Source organism: Mirounga leonina, unplaced genomic scaffold (genome assembly GCF_011800145.1).
Source record: "Mirounga leonina isolate KUSES-001 unplaced genomic scaffold, KU_Mleo_1.0 Mir_454, whole genome shotgun sequence".
Classification (NCBI taxonomy): domain Eukaryota; kingdom Metazoa; phylum Chordata; class Mammalia; order Carnivora; family Phocidae; genus Mirounga; species Mirounga leonina.
The window spans coordinates 10578712-10599099 of NW_023270763.1; the positions used below are offsets into that span (position 1 = coordinate 10578712).

The 20388-nt window shown below is 56.7% G+C and overlaps 1 protein-coding gene across 3 annotated transcripts in view; it reads right to left on the reverse strand.

Annotated features, from left to right (window-relative positions):
- The window catches only part of CASTOR2 (cytosolic arginine sensor for mTORC1 subunit 2), a 52630-nt gene extending 32328 nt beyond the window's left edge, over nucleotides 1-20302 (reverse strand). Inside the window, exon 1 of one of the 3 annotated variants that reach the window (XM_034988707.1) lies at nucleotides 20114-20302. In XM_034988707.1, the coding sequence (XP_034844598.1) occupies nucleotides 20114-20226 (113 nt within the window). In that variant the 5' untranslated portion in view covers nucleotides 20227-20302. Of the gene's footprint in view, nucleotides 1-6526; nucleotides 6546-7527; nucleotides 7668-20113 lie in introns of those variants that run through there. The other 2 variants (XM_034988708.1, XM_034988709.1) reach the window with 2 other exon arrangements.
- Between the last annotated feature and the right edge of the window lie 86 nt (nucleotides 20303-20388).

Genomic DNA, 20388 nt, shown 5'->3' on the forward strand with positions numbered 1-20388 from the left:
GTGTGTTTTAAAGATTTTATTCCTGCATCTCCCCAGCAATCTCCCTGCTCAATCTCTGCACACCCCCCTCTGTTCCTGCTTGGGTCCCGTCTTCCCTCAGGTGGGGGGAGCTGGGCTCAGGCGCCATCCGTCGAAGTCCAAAGTGGGGACCCAGGGGGATTCCGGGATGCAGGATCCGGACACGGAAGCCCATGTGTTTGGCCATATCAGACAGGCCCCGAGGCAGACCCCAGCCCCCGTGCCCCTCCAGCTGGCAGCCCTGAAGGACAGTCAGGAACGCCGAGAGGAGCCGTGGCCAGCCACTGCTACCGTGGCCGAGCCCCCCAAGATTGGGAGCCGGATGCAGCTGCACTCACAGGGGTTCCAGGGACAGGAAACCAAACAGGGTGGGAAAGGAGGGTGGGAGGAGGCCCTCAATCAAGGAAGAGCTTGGACATGTCTAGAACGGAGGTTACACTCTGAGGCCCGCGGGGCAGGCAGCTGAGATCCTCAGGTGAGGAGAACCAGGGGTAAGTAAGCCATGCTTTGCATATTAAACACCCAGCAACGGTCTTCACCTGCACCAAGACACATGGGGTCCTCTCACTCTGTTTCTCTTCCTTGCACTTTTGGGAAGGAAGAACAGAGACATATTTTTCTGTACCCAAGAAACTCGCCGGTAATAACACGATGACAAATGGGCCCAGCACGTGGTCTTAGTGTGAGGGGCCATGGGCGAGGTTGCCTTGGGGTGTGGGGGGGTCCCCTCCCTGCTGAAAAGGGGGGTCAACTGCCACTCAACTCTGAGAAATTGTTACCCTGTGGGTCCTGGGTCATAAGATCTTCCAATGTTTCCAGGGAAGATGGAAATCCAGAGTTTTGTGATCTCTCTCAATGTTTAAATGTTGGTACACTTTTTTAAAAACACACTGGGCGGGCCAAAGAAAACACGTCTGGCCTCCAAATACCTCGTTTTCCCTTCCCAGACCCCTAAACGTTCTCAAGTGTCTGGGGTTTGGGGCTTAGGCGGAATCAACTTCCCGGATCGCAAGGGGTGCCCGTATGAGTGGCCGCTCGTGGGGTCTGCGCCTGGAGCACTGATGGGTGGGGGGCTCCTCAGAGCTCCCCAGGGCCGCCTCCGAGGTGCGGTCAGGAGTTGGCTAAGCAAAATGTAAACCAGAGAAAACAGAGTGGCCTGTTCTGGACACTAAGTGGGAGTTTCAGCGGTTCGTTGCCCCAACAGGCCTGCCTCCCTCTGGAATTCCCCGGTGCCCAAGCGCAGAGCCCGGGCAGTCGCACCTCAGGGCCCCTGTTACCCTCCTGGGAGGGTACCTTCGGCTGGGAGTCAGGAAGGAGCGACTTCCCCGGCGCCACTCCCAGCAAGCTGGATCACCCTGGGCACGTCCTGTGCTTCCCTGGGCTCTTGCCACTCCCCAGGTCAGAACACGTGGCCTGTCCACCACGGTTCCACAGGCCCAGTGCTGTTTGCTGAGGATGCTCATGGGATGATGTATTTATGTAAGGGTTGGGGGTGATTCAGGGACTAAGCAGAGACGGACAACGGGTGGATGCTGGGGTGGGGCGTCTGGGGCTCAGGGAAGGCTTCCTGGAGGTGGTGCTGCATGAGCACAAAGTTGAAAAGCTAAGTCTCTGAGTGGCTGGTGGTTTCCAAATGGAACCGATTCCTGCCAGGCCTGCCAGCCAAGGCCCAAACCGCAGCACCCGATGCCACGCACGACTGTTTAGTCCAGAGGCCCACGGAGTGCACCCCCAGCATCTGCCTTCAAGGGATGGCAAATATGTTTAGGCCTGAACCAGGCCGGCCGCTGCCAAAATGGACCTGGCATTCTCTCTTGCTGCCCAAACGAATCTTCGAAACCAGTGCTGTCTGGGAGAGCTTCCGGGATCGTGCAAATGATCTGTGCCCACACCGTCCAGTTCGAGAGCCACTGGCCACATGTGGCTACTGAGCCCTTCGGAAATGTGGCTAATGCGGCTGGAGAATTTTTTATTTAATTTGATGTTAATTAATTTGAATTTGAGCAGCCACGTGTGGCTAGAGGCTCCCGATTTGGACCGTGCATTCCGGAACTTTGCAATCCATCCCCCGCTCGAAGGCAAGCAGCCTCCACCTGGAGCCAGGCCCTCGCGCTCTCCCCGGCCCCTGACCACCGTGCTGTGGTTAACCCTCACGCCGTCGGCACTGGGACCATCCCTGGCTCCGTGACGTCGGGAGCCTCAGCGCGGCCCTTAGGAGCAAAAGACCCACGGTTGGCAGGAGGCAGGGTCTGGAGTACGATGCTCCTGTTACCACGACGTTTCCTAGGAAAGCCCATTTGTTGTTTGCTCAGCTCATGGGACAGAACCGACACTGAGTGCTTTTAACGAGCTCAGCCTCGAGCCAGATAGGAAGGGCAGGAAAACTGTTCGCTGTGCGTCTGAGCCCTGACCTCCTCTCTCTTCACCCTCCCATTACCAAAGTGGGCACACTGAGGCTCAGGACCCAGTCCTGTCAGTGAAGGAAGAGGGTCTGAACAAGCCTTGAGGCTGGACTCCTTCCACTGGTCCTCCCTGCGGAGACCTGGGAGGGTCGGGTGGTGTATGGGGGACTCAGAGGACACAGAGTTCCCGAACAAAGCACCTGCCACCAGGCGGCTGGAAACGCAGAGCTTCACCGCTCACAGTTCTGGAGGGGGGAGGCAGATGGAGGTGCTGGTGGGGTTTCTGGAGAGAGCGCTTTTCCTGGTTTGTTGTGGCCACCTTCTTCTTGTGTGCAAGCTCCCTGGTGTCACTTCTTACAAGGACACTAATCCTACTGGGTCGGGGCCCCACTCTCCTGACCTCATTGGACCTTAATTCCCTCCAAAGAACAGTCCCCATTTGGGATTAGGGCTTCAGCATATGAGTTTTGGGGGGGAACACAAGCATGGCACCCACAAAGGCCTCATAGGTTAGTGAGAAGAGACTTCGGTGAAGGAAGTGGACAGAGGCCCCGCGATGAAGGGTAAAGGGCTGAAATGAGGAAGAGCCCCTGAAAAATGGTGTGGAACGGCTCCCCAGGGGGATTGATGTGACCACCATGCACCACGGCCAGTCCTGTCCTTCTGGGATTCAGTCCCAAATCCATGAAATAAAATTTGAACCGAAGATGGTCCAGCCTGGAGCAGCCAAGAACGAGGGATTCACTGTGCTATCCATCCTTCTCCACCAGGAAGGCAGCCCTTACCCACATGACGGGGGCAAGGCCTTAGGGAAGGGACAGGAGAGGGGTGGGCGTGAGCACTCTGTCCCCAGCCCGCAGCCCTGTCCCTCCCTGCTCCACTGCAGACAGCCCGTCGGGCTCATCTCCCCGGCTGCCCCGGCCACATGGGCCCAGTCAGAACAGGGCTTTGCTTACTACCTGGACCGGGGCCACCAGCCCCTGAGCTTTCTAGAATGTTCAGGCACCTGGCCGGGGGCTCAAGCTTCAGCTGAAACATGCCTACAAAACTCCCACTCAAGCTGTCTCATTGCCCCGCACTTTGGCCAACGGAGTCAAGACTGGGGTCTAAATTCAACACCGACGCCCCCGCGGCCAGTTCACCCCCTCACAACCCAACCTCCCCACCAACGGCTCCCCGAGGACACTGCGTTTGGTTGTGCTTGGTTTACGCCTGTCATCACCTCTCCGAGCTGCCCTGAGCAGACTGGTGAAGGCCAAAGGCCAACCGGCCCGGCCCCACAGTGACGAGGTCCAGGCCCCCTGAGGGCTTTCCACGGGCTTTGGGCCAAATACTTCACTTTTATTAAAATTCTCGCTTGGCTATGGCCAACATCCCTGGGGCCACGTTCAGTTTGCCAAAGTCCCCGAGACAGGCGGAGGGAGGGAGAGAGGCGGTAGTGATGGGAAAAAGGGTGCGTCGGCCGGGCCAACAGTATCATCCCATCTTGCAGATGAAGAAGCCGAGGCTCAGAGAGGTCAATGTCCTGCCAAAGGCTGTAAGCTGGTAAGTGGACAGAATGTGCCACGTGTGACCAGTCAGTGGTGTGTGGGGGGGTCAGTAGACCCTCTGGGCCCCAGAGGCTGGGCCCTCAGGGGCACCAATGTCCTCTCTGCCCGCACATCTTTGGCAGGAGTGAGCCCCCGAGGGTGAAAGGGGCCAGAAGCTGCCTACTCACTGCCCTGGGGTGGGAAGATGTCTCTACGGGGGCTGGCCCTGTTACCTCTGGGGACAGCTGTAAACTCCATGCAGGCCCCGGGGAGGGTGCTGCTCAGAGCCTGCAGCCTTGAGAGGCTAAGTGCGGCAAGAGGGTGGGACGGCTGGGGTCCTGGTACCTGGGACGGTTTCCAACAGTCGTGGAGAGGAGAGAGCCCAGGATCTGGGAGGGGGTAGTCCCGGGCTGCAGGGCTTGGTACCCTCATCAGCACGTCGGGGGATGGAGGGAGGGCTGGGCCACATAGATGAGCAAATACCCACCCCTGGCAGCCAATAAAGTCAGGGCTTTCACTATGCTGGGTGACTTCAAGCCGGATACTCTGGTGGTGGCGGGGGGCCGGGGAGAGACTCTTAAGACTGCGGCCCACCGGGGTCCTGCAAGCTAGCCGGAGAGGGAAGATGGACAGTGACAAAGAATCCCCGACAAGAGGGAGGCCAAGCACCTGGCAGCCCGCGCACATGTGCAAACGCACTCAGGTGCCCCAAGAACGGAAGGTGACGTAAAGGGGGGCCTTCCATCTGCCAGGCCGTGTGATGACGCAGTAAAGCCATGAGAAGCAGACCCGGGGCACCGTGCTGGCAGTGTAAACTTAGAACCCCTCTCTGGGGACGCCTGGGTGGCTCAGTCGTTAGGCATCTGCCTTCAGCTCAGGTCATGATCCCAAGGTCCTGGGATTGAGCCCCGCATGGGGCTCCCTGCTCTGCGGGAAGCCTGCTTCTCCCTCTCCCACTCCTCCTGCTTGTGTTCCCTCTCTCACTCTCTCTCTGTAAAATAAATAAATAAAATCTTAAAAAAAAAAAAAAAAAAAAGAACATCTCTCTGGAGGGACCGCGTGAGGACCTCGCCAACACACAGGGGCTCTGACCCGGGGTTTAGCTTCCAGACGTCTGCCTGCCAACAGAGCCCGAAGCATGCAAAGGGAGGTCTCTGCCCCGAGTGGAATGTTACAGCATGAACTCTCAACAACAACAACAACAACAAAAGAGGGCCAGGAACAAATGTCCACCAGCAGGTGACAGGTCAGAGAAATGACAGTCACCTGTTCCACGGCTCATGGCGCAACAGTGCAAATGAAGGACAGGAATCTCTGGGCGGAATCTCTGCTAAGAAACGAGTCAGCTGAAAAAGCCAGTGTGGTGGAGAAGCAGTGAGCGTGGTTTAAAACCAATTTATGCTTCAAAAAAAAAAAAAAAAAGAGGGGAAATAGTAGATATGCAAGTTTGTATGTATTTATCTCCCCAAGAATCCCCATGAATCTCACTGTCTGTGGGGGCAGGAACAGGGGTGGGAGGGAGCTTTTGCTGGGCACCTTGGTGTATCTTTGGAATTCCTAATAAATTGTGAATTTATTATCCCCCCCAAAATTGGAAGTGAGAGAAGAAAACAAAACAGTGAGGTCAGGAGGCCTTCCTGCAGGAGGAGGTGGGACTGGGGTGAACTGCAAAGGCAGGGAGTAAGAGTGGGGTGTGCTGAGAAGGTGCGGGAAGGAGGGTGCAGTGGTTAGGGGCATGGTATCAGGAGCAGCCCGTCTGCCTGGCGGGTGACGCTGATAGTCACTTCCTGCCTGGAGTTCGGGGCCATCCCATCCACAACCTCTCCCAGGCTGGGGTGCGGCACCTCTCCCCGCTCCGTAACCCTCTGATCAGGGGGACTCTGACTCATCTAACAGGCCAGGTGACAGGTCATCCTAAAGCTGACCCTGGTGCTTTTTGCTTTCTGTCCCTTCAGGGGTCCCAGGAGAAGCTGCTGGGTCACTCCCTGGGAAGTTTGGGCCCTGCAGGGGTGGGGAAACCATAAATCTAAGATCTGCAGACTGCATGAGAAGACAAACAGCCCACACAAGCCTCCCTGGGGCCTTAGCTGATGCTCAGCCCCCTGCGTAGAGACCAGAGCACCAGGCCCAGCAGAAGAGGCCCCAAACCACAGTCTGAGCACCTTCCAGAGCCTCAGACTTTCTGGGGAGCACCCGAGGGTTACGGACCTGCATCGGTGGGCGCCCTGATCTTGGACTTCCAGACCCCAGATCCGTGAGAAATAACGATCTGTTCTGTAGGTCGCCTGGCCTGGGGTATTTGTTACTGCAGCGGGAGCAGACAGATACAGCGGACACAGTGAGGATCCAAACTCACATCTGTCCGGACCCCAGGACAGTCTTCTCCTCCACCCCAGCCAGCCACACCCCTGCCTCTCGACTTTCTTCTCTTCCTCCCTAGCCTGGATGGGTTGCTGCTGTTGTTCCGTATGCGCTTTTGTATTAAAATTTTGCACGTGTTATTGTGTTAACAATGCACACAACACAAAATTTGCCATATTAACGATTTTTAAGCTCTATGGGAATAAATACACTCACATTATTGTGTGGCCAAGTCACTTCTGTCCACCCTCATGACTCCATTTTGCGAAGCTCAAACTTTGTACCCATTAAACAAGAACTCCCCGGTCCCCCTCCCCCAACCCCTGGCACCCATCGCCCTGCTTTCTGTCCCCATGAATCCGATGACTTCCAAGCACCTCGTGTGGCTGGAACCATATGGTATTTGTCCTTGTGTGACTGGCTTATTCTGCTGAGCATAATGTCCTCAAGTTTCATCGGCCAGAGCAGGTGTCAGAAGGCCCTTCCTTTTTAAGGCTGCATATATTCCGCTGTATGCACAGACCGCACTTCGCTTATCCATTCATCGAGCCACGGGCACGTGGGTATGGCCCATGTTTTAGCTACCGTGAACAGAGCTGTATGAACATGGGTGTACAGAGTTCTTCGAGATCCTGCTTCCAATTCTCTTGGGTAGACAGCCAGAAGTGGGATTTTGCTAGCCTACATTTTCCATACTATATTCTCTCTCACCTCCTTTTCCACTGGGCCCCTCCCCAAGCTGTCCTCTTCTCCTCGTCTGCCCTCCCTTCCGCCAGGAGCCTTCTTTGGCCCTGGGATTAGGCCAATGACTGGACCCCAACCAAGGAGCCTGGACAGAGCCCTTCAGCTCCTCCCTCATACCCTCACCCTGGGCCACTCTCTCCAGCCCCCTTCCTGTCACAGCACACTAGGGGCCACATGGCCCAGGCCTCTGTGCTTTCCGCACATGCTGTTCCTCCCAGGTCTCTGTGTTTTCCACGTACGCTGGTCCTCCTTGGAAGTCCCGACCCAACTCAATGCTTCAAGCTTGGCTCAGAGCCATCTCTCCTGAAGCGCTCCCCGACCGCCCAGCCTCAACAGGACCTCCTCCCCTGTGCCTTGAGAACTTCCCACTCTCCAGACGATGGTGAGATTAAGGGCTCACAGAGCCGTCTCCCCCACCCGGCTGTCCACCCGTCCAGGGATGGGGCCCGAGTCCCCATGCTACCAGCACTCACCACAGGCTTGGCATCAAAATCCACTTGTGAACTGGTGAAGGAGGAGGGAGCCTAAGAAGCCTCAGGGCCAAGGGCCCATGCCAGGTGTAAGGAAATCACAGACAGAAAGAAAGAACCTTCTCCACTGGGCAGTCTCTGCCTTCCCCAGCCACCGTCCAAAGGGCCTGATGCCCCCTCGGGGTGACAGACAAGCCCTCAGGGAGCTGGAGAACAGGCCTCCCTGACCACGAGCTCACCCAAACTGCTCCCACCGGGCCCTCCCTCTGTCCCTGCCCTTCGAGGGACAAGGGACGAGAAACCTGTCCTCACGGGACAGACAGCAAGAACCACAGGTGACGCAAGAAGCTCCCTTCTACAGGAGGAGGCAGGGGCCCTGGGTTTTGGGGGCAAGCGCTCCTTGGGGCGTTAACACAGGGCATTTTTCCAGTGACTTGACTTTTCCGGGACATTCTAGTGCTACAACTCCAGTGCAAAGCAGGTCCGCAGCACAAGTAGATACAGTGGGGTCTGACAAGTGCCACCGTGTCTAGGCCCCACGATCCGCGGGCTGTCCGCCAACGCCACGCACAGCCCCAGGACGCAGATGCCAGCCCCTTTTCTGTTGTTCAGCGGAAACGGACTGCAGGCAGTTAAACGGGGCTAATTTGGACTGAAGAGCCGGGGGAGGGAAATGGCCAGAGGGAAGCTGAGGGGGAATCACTCTGAATAGCTCTACTCTGAAGAGTATTTAGAAAAGAACAGATAAAAAAAGAAACGTGGCTTCGCTGCCTTCAAGCGCGCGGGTACTCCCGACTTCTGGGCCACCCACCGGGGGCCCTCAGAGGCCTGGCTCCGGGCGCTCATGTGGCACCCTGTCATTTACAGGTGACCCTTGCAACCCCTCTGGCCCCTCGCTCCCAACGGCAACACTCTGCATGGGCAACCCGTCCCCAGAGGATCGCTCAGCTCGGGGGCGGGGGGGTCCGGTCTTGGGGGGGTGCAAGTGAGTTCTTCCAGGCAGTGCACCAGGAAGGCCCCCTCCCCTCCCCAGAGCTGCACCCAAGCCATGGGAAGGGAGACAAGAATCAGAGACAGGTCCCAGCTCCTGGTTGGGAGGGCCGGGGGCATCTCCTGCCCCAGCCTCACCCCTAAGGTGGTTAAGGGAGGTGGGGTCCAAAGAGCCTTCTGGACTCTCCGCCCCCACCCTCACTTGGACCGAACTTCCTAGGCTGCATAGAACACGACTGCCTTGTGCTACCAGTGGCCGGTCTTCTAGCCGAGGACCCCAGGGCCGGGCTTGGGGCAGGGGACTCAGGCGGCAGGAACACGCGGGGCAGACTAGAGGTTGTCCTGGTCGGAGAACAGAGCACTGCAGGGGGTCAAGCAGCAAGAAGGACGTAGGGAGGAGGCTTCAGGAGGCTGAGTGCAGAGGCCAGGGCCTCGGGCGCCACACTCTGCCCCAGGGCGGGCGACACACTTGCAGGAAGGGATCAGATTTCTGTGCAGCCGTCCCCTCGCAACACTGGCAGTCCAGCCCAGGGCACTTCGGTCCTCAATAAACATCCGCCGAGTTCCTCCAAATCCTCAGCACAACCCAAAGAGGTTGAGACCATGCCGCCCATTTTACAGATGAGGACACTGAGTCCCGCTGGAGGCCGCTAACAACTTGCCCATGGTCACACCACTGGTAAGTGGTGGGCTTGGACTGACCATGACAGGCACATCCCTGAAAAAGGGCCATCAGCATAAGCTCTTCCGTCCAGGGTTCACGGCAGGAAGGAGGGCAGTGGGGCCCGGGCGGAGGAGGGCTGGGAGCAGGGGGGCCGGCGTGAACCCCAACCTGCTCCTTGTCTGCTCTGTGACCTGGGGCGAGTCACTGAGCCCCGGTCTTCCGTCAGCGGGTGGGCACCCCCTCCGTCCCATAGAGCCACGGGGGGGGAGGGGACATGGTGGAAAGCCCCACGTGGCCTGGTGCACAGTAGGCTCTGTAGAAAGATCTCTGAGGTTAAGCTTTGTCTGCTCTAAGTTCACCGTATCGGTCACTGCATCGGTGACTTTTGAGCTCTGGAGGAAAAAAGGCTGAACTTTGAGAACACATTTCCACCCGCTGTCTTTCCTGCTCAAGAAAGGGAGTCAACCATGGGGTAGGGAGGGGATCAAAAGGAAGGCGGGCCTGGTGGAGGAAGGCAGAGGCCCTGAGGGTGGAGGGGAAAGTCCAGGGGAGCGTCCAGGAGGCCCGGCCTGGTTTCAGGGGAGAGCCAGCCTGGGAGGGAACATTAACCCTACCTTGAAAATAAGTACCTAGTTAGAGCCCAGGACGCGGCCGGCCCGTGCAGAGAGGGACAGCTGACCCATCAGCGGCCTCCTCCCTGGCTCCCTCCCTCCTTCCCTGCTCATCTCCGGGCTCAGTCAAGTGGCTCCAGCCCAGGCTGGGTCAGCGAGGAAGCCCACCCTCCTCCACGGACGCCTCACCAGGGCCACCCCACCCCCGACGTACCCTCCTGAAGCCCACCACTCGGGCACCCCACCGTTCAAGACCCCTGACGATCAGCAGGGAGCTGATGGGAGCAGTCTCTGAGGGCCCCAGGAGGCACCAGAAGCCCCACAGGATGCTTCCTCACCTCCACTCACAGGCGTGCCTGATTCGATGGTACCAAATTCCTGCAAACTCTGGGAAAGGCCTGCCCCGGGCTAGGTGCTGATGTAGGCCATTGTTTCCCCATAATCCATCCTTTTGCCCACAAAGCAACAGGAGGTCCCTGAGACTGTGGTTGCCCAGTAAGGGCCTCCAGGCTCCTCCCCACGCTAAGCTAATGTGGCCGTGTAAGGCTCGGTGGTGGTGCAGTCAGCAGGGCTGGGTTCAAATCCCTCCACCTCGGGTATGTGAAAATGCCATGTTAGATGGTGCAACGGGTGTGGACCACAGCCCGGTACTTCCTCAAAATGTTACACACAGAGCTACCTTGTGATCCCACATGATCACTACTCCTCCGTATACACGCACCCAGGAGAAACGAAAACATACATCCACCCTGACGCTGTGCACAGATGTCCCGGGCAGTGTGACTCACGATAGTGAAAACATGGAAGCGATCCAAATGACCATCCGTGGGTGAATGAACAAAAGGTAATACATCCACACAATGGAGTATTATTCAGCCGTTAAAAGGAATGGCATTCCTGACACATGCCACGACTTGAAGGAACCTTGAAAACATGATGCGAAGTGAAAGAGGCCAGTCACACAAAGAACCATATGGTCTGCCTGCATTTAAATGGAAATGTCCAGAAGAGGCGAATCCAGAGACAGAAGGCAGACTGCTGTTGCCAGGGGCCGGGGGTGACTGCTTGGTGGGTATGGTTTCTTGCGGGTGATGAGAATGTTCTGGAATTAGACAGGGGTGATGGTTGCACAACTCTGTGAATATACCAGGCGCTTCTGAAGTGTAAACTTGGAGAGAGCCAACTGTATGGTATGTGAATTATATCTCAAGAAAGCTCTTATAAAAAACCTTACTCTTGGGCGCCTGGGTGGCTCAGTTGGTTAAGCGACTGCGTTCGGCTCAGGTCATGATCCTGGAGTCCCGGGATCCAGTCCCGCATCGGGCTCCTGCTCGGCGGGGAGTCTGCTTCTCCCTCTGACCTTCCTCCTTCTCATGCTCTCTGTCTCTCATTCTCTCTCTTTCAAATAAATAAATAAAATCTTTAAAAAAAAACAAAAAAACCCCCTTACTCTTCCCCTACTGGGTTTTTGGGATCTTGGACAAGGAAGTGAACTGTGTGGTGGTGCCTCAATGTTCTACCTGTGAAATGGGGCCAGTCACTGTACACACGTGGGTTGTGGTGAGGACCAAGTGAGCTGCCGCAGCTCACTGCCTTCTGGCTGCCACATTGCCCTTTGGTTTCCACATGCTCTCTAAGTTCCTAGGGCCTTTTTTTTTTTTTTTGGTAAAACATACATAATATAAAACTTACCATCTTAACCATTTTTTTTTTTTAAGATTTTATTTATTCATTTGAGAGAGAGAATGGGAGAGAGAGCACGAGAGGGGGGAGGGTCAGAGGGAGAAGCAGACTCCCCGCTGAGCAGGGAGCCCAATGCAGAGCTCGATCCCAGGATCCCGAGATCATAACCTGAGCTGAAAGCAGACGCTAAACTGACTGGGCCACCTAGGCGCCCCGCCCCACCTTAACCATTTCTAAGGGTACAGTTCAGTGGTATTAAGTATGTCACACGTTGTCATGCAGCTGATTTCCAGAACTCTTTCCCTTTTGCAAAATAGACACTCAGTACCCACTAAACAACAACGTCTCCACTCAGTACCCCCCTTTCCCCGGCCCCTGGCAACAGCCATTCTACTCTCTGTGTCTAGAAATCCGCCTACTCGAAGTACCCCGTGTGAGTGGAATCATAAAGTATTTGTCCTTTTGTGACTGGTGTAATGTCCTCAAGGTTCATCCGCGATGTAGCAGGGATCAGAATCGACTTCCTTTTGAAGGCCAAGTAATAGTCCACTGTACGTACGTACCACGTTTGGCTCGTGGATGGACACGAGAGGTGCTTTCACCTTTGGGCTATTGTGAATACCACGGCCATACACATGAGGGAATAGGTAAGACTCCAGGCTTGTAAGCACAGATCTCAGAGGCTGGAGTACATCTAATAGAGTCTATTTAAGGCAAGGATGAGCATAAGGCATCTAGAGGCAAGCTTCCCCTTAAACTGAACACACTCCCAACAAACACACTCTCAGCAAACTTGTGCATTGTTAGCTGCTGGACATTTCCCGGGGCTTGTCTGGTTGCTGGACAACCAGAATCCGATGGCTCCAGGCACTGGGGGGGCTGGTTCCTTGTACCAGAGGTCTTTATAAGAAAAAAAAAAAACTTGTTAGCCGTGTGCAGGCTCTGGAAAGACCAGTTCAGTCCTTTCCGACTGCCTCTCTGGTCCCATGGGAGACAAATCGGTGCACAGAGCATTGGTCCTAGGGCCTGGACACGCACGTGGAGTGAGGACAGAGGGGACCAGTCCTCCTAGCCTACACCCCGGGGCATGAGTGATCCCAGGAAACTACTCACTCAGCCCCAGGGGGGCTTCCTGGAGGAGGTGACGCTTGAGCCAACTCCAAGAGTCATCTGTGTTAGGTCTGAACACCTGTGAGGGCTCTCAGGTCGTGGTGATCACACGTTCTGGTTTGCCCTGTTGTCCAGGGTAATTATTATTATTTTTAGGGCTCCCTGTTATTCTGAAAAGTGTCCCCATGTGAAGGATAAATTACACAGTCACCGTATTAGTTACCTATTGCATAACAAATCACCCCAAAACTCAGTGGCTTGAAAGAACAACAAACTTTTCTCTCTCTCTCACAGTTCTTATGGGTGAGGAATTTGGGCGCGGCTCCACTGGGCACTTGTGGCTGAGGGTCTCTTACGAGGTCACAGTCAAGGTGCTGGCTAAGGCTGAGGTCACTGGAAGGCTTGCCCAGGGCGGCAGGCCCTGTTTTCCAGGTGGCTCACTCACAGGCTGGCTGTGGGTGGGAGGCCTCGATCCCTCTCCGCACGGCCGCTTCTGTGTCCTTGCGACAATCCAGACCCCACTGGAAGGTGGGGGGAGCCCTAGCGTCTGGAGGGAAGGGTGTCAAAGGATTGGGGATAGTTAAAAACTCCCACTTCTAAAATCGGGCATGTGTGGTGTGGACATGGGACAGAACCAGGGAGGAGAGAAGAAATCAGATTAAGGAATATTCACAACGCCAGGTGAGAAGCAGGGGGTAGTCTGAGAAGGGTTTTGAGCAGAGTGAACTGTGTCATCCGCCCCAGCTGTCCCCTTCCTCTGGGTCTTTGGACCCCTCGCCCTCTGTCTTTGGTGGAGAACGCACCTTTTCTTCCCACTGGGCGGAGGCTCCGTGTGTGTTTCCCGCTGCGCCCTGCACAGAGCAGGTGCATGCTGCAGGGTTTCTGCGTGAACAAAATACCAAAGTGCACCAAGCCCAAGCTTGGTCACACTGGCCCCAAGTCACAGCCTGTGACCTGTGCGCACCCGTCCTTCCCGTCTCCGGGCCTTTGCTCATGCTGTGTCCCCTGCCCAGAGCGCTGGGGCTGCGCTTACCATATGCACTGCCCTGGAGGCAGAGGGACCCGGGTGGGGGAAGCCGTTTGGTAGATTCAGTGGAGAGATGACGGGGACTGGCCGTGGCAGAGGCCGTGGACACGGCCACCCCGGGCGGGTGTGAGATGATCTGGGGCTCACCCTGGTGCTCTCCACCCACACCCTCCCCTGCCCCATCTGTGCCCACCCACTCCTGCTGCCTGCCCGACCTGTCTTCCTTCATCCCAAGCACCTCCGCCTCCTGACGTCTTCCCATTCCACCCAGACTCGGCTCAAATGGAGCCACCTCCTCTGGGAAGCCTTACTTGTTTGCAGCTCTGGGGTCCCAGAGCATTTGGGTTGCCTACTGCCGAGGCCCTAAGTGACCCGTGTCCCCAGGTAAGGTTCCTGGAGGGCAAAAACAGAATCTCCCCTTGTTAGAATCAGAGTGTATGGAAAAGTCTCCTAACTGTGGGCTTTTTAAACTCGGCCCTGGCAGTGGCCAGCTGAACGAGGACTCGTCCTCAGCGAACACCAACTGGAGCTTATAGTGGACCAGGCTCAATGGAAGTGCTTGTCTCATGAAGTCCTCACAAGAGGCCAGGTAGTAGGCATGGTCGTTGTCTCTGCTTCAGAGGTAAGAAAGTGACAGCCCAGCTAAGTCAAGCAACTGGCCCCAGGTCACACTGCCAGGAAGCCGGGCGCTGGGATTCCGCCCAAGGGGCCGGGTCCCAGGCCCTCCCACCGCGGCCGGCCTGTCTTTCCCCAAACTGCAATCAAGCGGGGGGGCCTCAGCCCAACGCACTCAGGAAACCAAGGAGGGCTCTGGATGGACTGTTTGCGATTTTGAGCTTTTGTCCTATGAACGTCTCTCACGTCTTGAGCGCTCGCTACGGCTTGTTGGCAAGATTTCCTGCAGGCAGCAACACGCACGAACGCCCGCGGGCCACGATGCACCAGACACTGGGCAGGCTGCGGATCTGGCCCAGGTGGGCAGCGCGGGTCTCTGTGGGCACGTGCTGACCTCATACTCAGCAAGGTGCTTTCTTGGCCAATCACATGAGATGGACTTTCTTTCTAGGGGGGACTTTAAAGAGCATTTCACTGACACACACACACAAAAGAGTGTGTTGCACCTTCCTGCCACCTGAACGCACTTCGGGATAATGACCTTGCCACTGTCCCCTCTTTCTGGCGATGGCCTCTCAGCAACACCTCTGCTAAGTGGCCCCTGGCGATGGAGCAACCAAGCCGGCGGGCTCCTAGGCCTGGCTGAGTGCTCATTGGGACAAGGTTTTGTTTTTGGTTTTTTTAAGATTTTATTTATTCATTTGGGAGAGAGAAAGAGACAGAGAGAGCACAAGCAGGGGGAGAGGCAGAGGGAGAAGCAGACTCCCTGCTGAGCAGGGAGACCAACGCGGGGCTCGATCCCAGGACCCTGAGATCATGACCTGAGCAGAAGGCAGACACTTAACCATCTGAGCCACCCAGGCACCTTATCAGGACAGGTCTCACTGCCTTACTTCCTGGGTTCAAATCCCAGCTCTGCTACTTCTGTGTGTCCTGGGGCACTCAAGTTCCTTGCTTTCCTTATCTGTAAAATGGGAATATTCCAACTCCGACTTGGCGTTGGCATCGTTTTTGCTATATACTTATTAGTTGACCCCAGTTTTGCCTTGGAGGGTCGCAGAGAGCAAATCTGAGTCTCACAAGGGCAGCAGGGGCTTCTGCCTTCCCCGGGCCCCCCGGAGCCCCCCTCCCGCAGCGGTGGATCCTGATTGGTCTGTGATGGTCTCATTCCCTATGCCAGTGATTGGTGCAGGCCTGTTCATGTGACCCAGTTCTGCTCAACGAGATGAAGAAATCTGTGCAGGAGTGGGGTGTCTTCCTGGAGAGGTTTCTGAGACACTCTGGAGGCCGGGAGCCTTTCCCAATGTTGGGTTTCTTCCTGACTGCCAATACAGCTAGAGCCGCCCCGCCCATTCCAGAGTGAGCCACACCGCCATGTCAAGGATGGCCAAATACAGACAGGAAGATCGGGGTCCTTGAGGACATCATCAAGCCTTTAAGTTACCACCCTTGGAACACCCGACTCACAACCTCTTATCACACAAACCTATCAAACTTAGGCCAGCTAAGTAAAGGCTTTTTGTTATTTGCAACCCAAAGCATCCTGCCGATATCCCAAGGTTGGTCACATCTCCTCTTCTTGAGAGTAAGCCCATCATACCAGAGGAAGGGTCTAAGCTCAGCCTGTGCACTCAGGGAAGACTTCCTGGAGGAGGTGAAATGGAATCCAAAAGAATGAGCAGGCAGATAAAGGGAGTAGGGCAAAGGGTAACATTCCAAGCAGAACAAAGGCCTGAGGTTGGAGACGCCATAGTGTGTGTGTGTGTGTGTTCGCGCGTGTGCATGCAGGAGAAACAGTCTGTGTGGCTGGGAGAGGTGAGGCTGCAGAGTCAGAGGTGGGGTGGGCTGCAGTGGGCCCTCAGCCAGGCTACAGAACCTCAGGCTATCAAAAGGGCAGAGGAGAGGTTCTGTGGATGGCCTTGATTTTGTTCCCCTGGGGTCTCGCCCCCGGGCTTTGTGGCTAGAATAAGTGCACTCAGCGGGTCCAGCCGCACCCAGATGCTGCCCTGAACCTGGGAAGGGGCAGGGGTGCTGGGTCTGGCTGCCCCAGGTGTGTTCCTGCCTGCTGGGCCTCTTCCAGCCCCCAGAGCGCTCATAAGAGACTAGGGCTGAAATCTGGGTCACTCCACGCACGAGTCGGACATCCATCAAACAGGCAGTTACTAAGTGCCTACAAAGCAGTGAGCTAAGCACAGCGGAGAAAGGACCTGGTTCAAATCCCAATTCTGTCTCTTCCCAGCTGGGTGACCTTGAGTAAGCCACTTTCCCTCTCCAAACCCAGCATCTTTACCTCTTTGTGAGAGACCTCAGGTGAAACCAGTGGTTAGCTCACTTCTCTCTGGTACTGGCGGGGGTGGGGGGGTAAGCAGTGGGTAAAACAATGCTCAGAAAGCTTCCTGGGGATAAGGTTTCTCATCTGGGTGGGACTTCAAGAGGCCCACAATATGCTGTGATGGACATTTGAGCCAGGATGAGAGCTTCTGGGGAGGGAGCATCTAAGGGGGGCGGTGAGGAAGTACAAAACGGAGCCGGTAGGTGAGGCGGGCCGAGTGTTCCCAGAGAGAAAAGGTCCACAGAGGCAGGGCGGAAAGGATACAGGAAGCCTACAGCTTCCGTTCTGTGCCCCCGAAGCCTTTAGAACCGTGTGCTGCCCACGGAAGTGCTGGACGTTACTGTTGAATATGGGCGTCGTTTGAGCCTGTAATAGCAAATCTCTGCGCTTAAGCCAGAAGATGCAGATTCAAAAATCTCGCCTCTCCTGCTTACCATGTGACCTTGAGCAAGTCACTTCGCCTTTGAGCTTCAGACTCCTTCTTTGCAAAGGGGGCGTAAAACCCAGTTCACGGAGCCGTATGGTGGTGTGTGCAGGGTCTAGGACCAGGATCCCCTTTCCCACCTAGCTAATTCCTATTTTAAAGCCCTAAGATCCAGTGCCGCCTCCTACAGGGAGCCTTCCAGGCTCCCTCAGGAAATCCCCCAGACCTGTCTACTACCCCAGCTGACCCCCTTCCCTGACTCCACCTTGCTCTATTGTGTCTTCCTTCTCCCGCCATCAGGCTCTAGGCTTGGAACAGGGAGGGACAGGGTATCTTAGCATCTCTTGGACCCAGCTGCACCCCCCCACACACAGGGAGTATCTACCAATGCCAAGTCCTTCCCTGAGGCGCCAAGAAGGTGGAAACAAGAGGGGAAAAGTGATTAAGTCTGCTGGGGGTGCAGAGAAGGGGAGGGGTTCAGGAAAGGTTCAGGGGTGATATCGCTAGATCTTAGAGGGGTGAAGAGAAATTTACTGGGAAAGGGGCATGTTTCCAGGCAGAATCAGAAGTATAAAAGCACAGGGGTGTGAAGGATAGGGTAAGTAAATTGTGGCTCACCAGAGTATCTGCCCTGAGTGGCTAAAGATGAGGATTCTGGATCTAGATCCCACGGGCCTCAAATGCCAAGCCAAGCGCCCAACCCTATAGGAAGAGGCCGAAAACTTGTGACTGAGCAGCGTAGCGACCCTGGGTGTGTGTGTGTGTGTGTGTGTGTGTCCACGCGCCTGGCCACTGCAACAGTTTGAGCTAAACTTAGGTTGGGGGTGGGGTGGGGAAAGTGATAGGGCTATGGGCCACCACTGGGGGGCAGGTGCTGGTGGGAGAACCAAAAAGGAGCAAAAGTTTGCCCTGGAGGACTGATTATTCAAAATATTTCAGGAATATATCCACACCCAACTACCCCTCGCTAAAAAGCCAGCGTCCACAATCATTGCATGCTACACACAGCAGCTCTGTGAGAATGGGGGGGGGTCCTTCATTACAGGGGGACAGAGTGAGGGTCCGACGAGGAAAGGGACCCTGCCACAGGCATGCAGGCAGTGCGGGGCTGGCCACAACCTGAAGCCAGCATCCCGGCCCAGAGTGCAGGGGAGGCAGGCCTTCAGCTGTCTGACAAATGTGCTCAGCACCTTCTAGAGCCAGACCCTGCAGACAAGGAGGTGACCTTTGACCTCTGAGTCATCTTGAGCTTGGACTGGACACCTGGGCCACAGACCAGCGGCCTCCAGTAGGGGAGAGAGAAGGGGGAACTCAATGAGGGGTAGGTTTTCGTGGTCAGACAGGTCAGCAGGGGCTCCCCCCCCCAGCTCCCCCCCCCATGTCTATCTGTCTGTGAGTCTTCTAAACTGGACCCTGGGGTGGAGGCTGGAAGAGGGCCAGTCCCTACACAAAGGGTGAGGGGCAGAGGGAGTGGCTCTTTGCTGCCTTTCTAAGAAGCCCCCAAATGCCCCCTCCTCCCAGCACCCACCCAGGCCCCGCTCAGCCGCAGCCTGAGTCATCATCCTGGTTTGAATGGTAGCCGACAAATCAGCCAGGGGGCTGCCTGGGGCTGAGGGCCAAGGGTTGGAAAAACAAGGCCGGTTTCTCTTACCTCCAGCCTTGGAAGCTCAAGACAGGCTAGGGGGTGGGGGGCAGAGGGCAGGTTGAGGCGGGATGGGGGGGTGTCAACAGCCAGAGGGGGGGCGGGGGGACAGAAAGGTTCAGAATTTGAGCTGTTGGCTTTTGTTTTCAAATGACCTGTTTAATAATTACCTGTGCAATCGAAGGAGCCACAGCTCGGGGAGGAGAGGATTTCAACCCTCCATACCCCACCGAGCAGCCCAGCAGCCTGAGAAGAAAGTAAACAAGATGCCACCAGCGGATCTCACCCCATCTCGCAAACAATGGCGGGACTGAGCTGCCCGCTCAGGCACACACATCAAAGTGATATTTCCAGGCAAGAACTTTAACAGGCAGATAAGAGGCTCGGACCGAATTCTTTCCCTGCATCCCCAGAGCTTCCCTGCGCTCAGAGCCCAGGGAGGCAGCCTTAGGGGCCCGTCATTTCAACCTTAACCTTGACCTGTAATGTATTCATTCATTTTGCAGCGAGGGAGAACCAGCTCGGCCCCAACCCCGAAAAACCCAACCAGCAACAACTTCATCGCTTTGAACAGTCACAATGGTGGACAAACAAGGGATTTAAGTTACAGCGGCTAGCTCGCGCTCACACTCCACTGGGCTCGGGCTCCTTAAAAAACACACCCCAATCCAAGCATCCACCGGGGCTCACAAAGTCAGACCCTGACCTGGCAGTGGGAAAACCCAACTTGGTTTTTTTTGTTGTTGTTGCTTCTTCCCCAATCTCCCAAGGCCTTCAACTATTTTTTGCCCCTGCAGCATCCAAGCCCAGCCTCGAGGCTGAGCCATAAACACGCCTGCTCCTCCCCCTTCCACGGTTCGGCAACACCGCCCCCCGCCCCCCCGCACCTTCCACCTTCCCGGACCTGGAGGAGAAAGAAGCACCGCGACCCTCACCCGCAGCCCCTCCCGGGCCCTCCCGCAGCCTCCCGCGCCGTCCGCAACCCTCGCAAGCACCTTGAGATAAACACCCACTAATGATTTTATGCTTTTCTGCTCTGGGTAGCCGCGCTCAGCAGAATCCCTCCCCCGGCCCCGGCGACTGGGGCCGGCCCAATCGAGGGATTGGGGGATGGGGGTGTTAGTTTGTTTTTTCCACTGTCGCGTCCCCACACCTGGTTTTCATTCATTCATTCGTTCGTTCATTCATTCACGGTTTCGTCACTGCAGCTTCCCCGGCCCTCCGGATCTCGGGGAGGGGATGGGAGGGAGGGGACCGAGATGGGGGTGGGGGGAGAGAGACAGCGGTGGGGGTGCACCGCGGGGGGGTGCTCGGGGTGGAAGGACCCCGGTCGAGGGCAGATCGGGTGGCTTTGTCGAAAACAAGGCGGGCGGCGGGGCGGGGGCGCTCCCCGGGGCTCGAAGTTGTTTTCCGAGCCGCCGCGGCGAGGACAGCCGCCCGGGTGCGCCTCTTTGTCTCTCCCCGGCCGGCGCCGCGTCCCCGCGCGCTCACCTGGTCTTGGAGGACAGGAAGGCAAGTTTGATCAGGCCGTAGGTGAAGAGCGGGATGCTCTCCTTGGCGACGCTGGCAACTTGCAGCCGGTGCTCCAGAATGTGGAGTTCCATCGTCCGCCCGCGCTCCGCGGCGGCTCATCGGCGGGGGGCGAGCCGCGGCCCCCGCCCCCTGCGCGCCCAGCCGGCACCGAGCGCCGCGGGCGGCCGGCCCGGGGACCGGGAGCTCGGCGCCGGGCGGCCCGGGACGGACAAAGGGGAGGCCCGCCGAGCCGC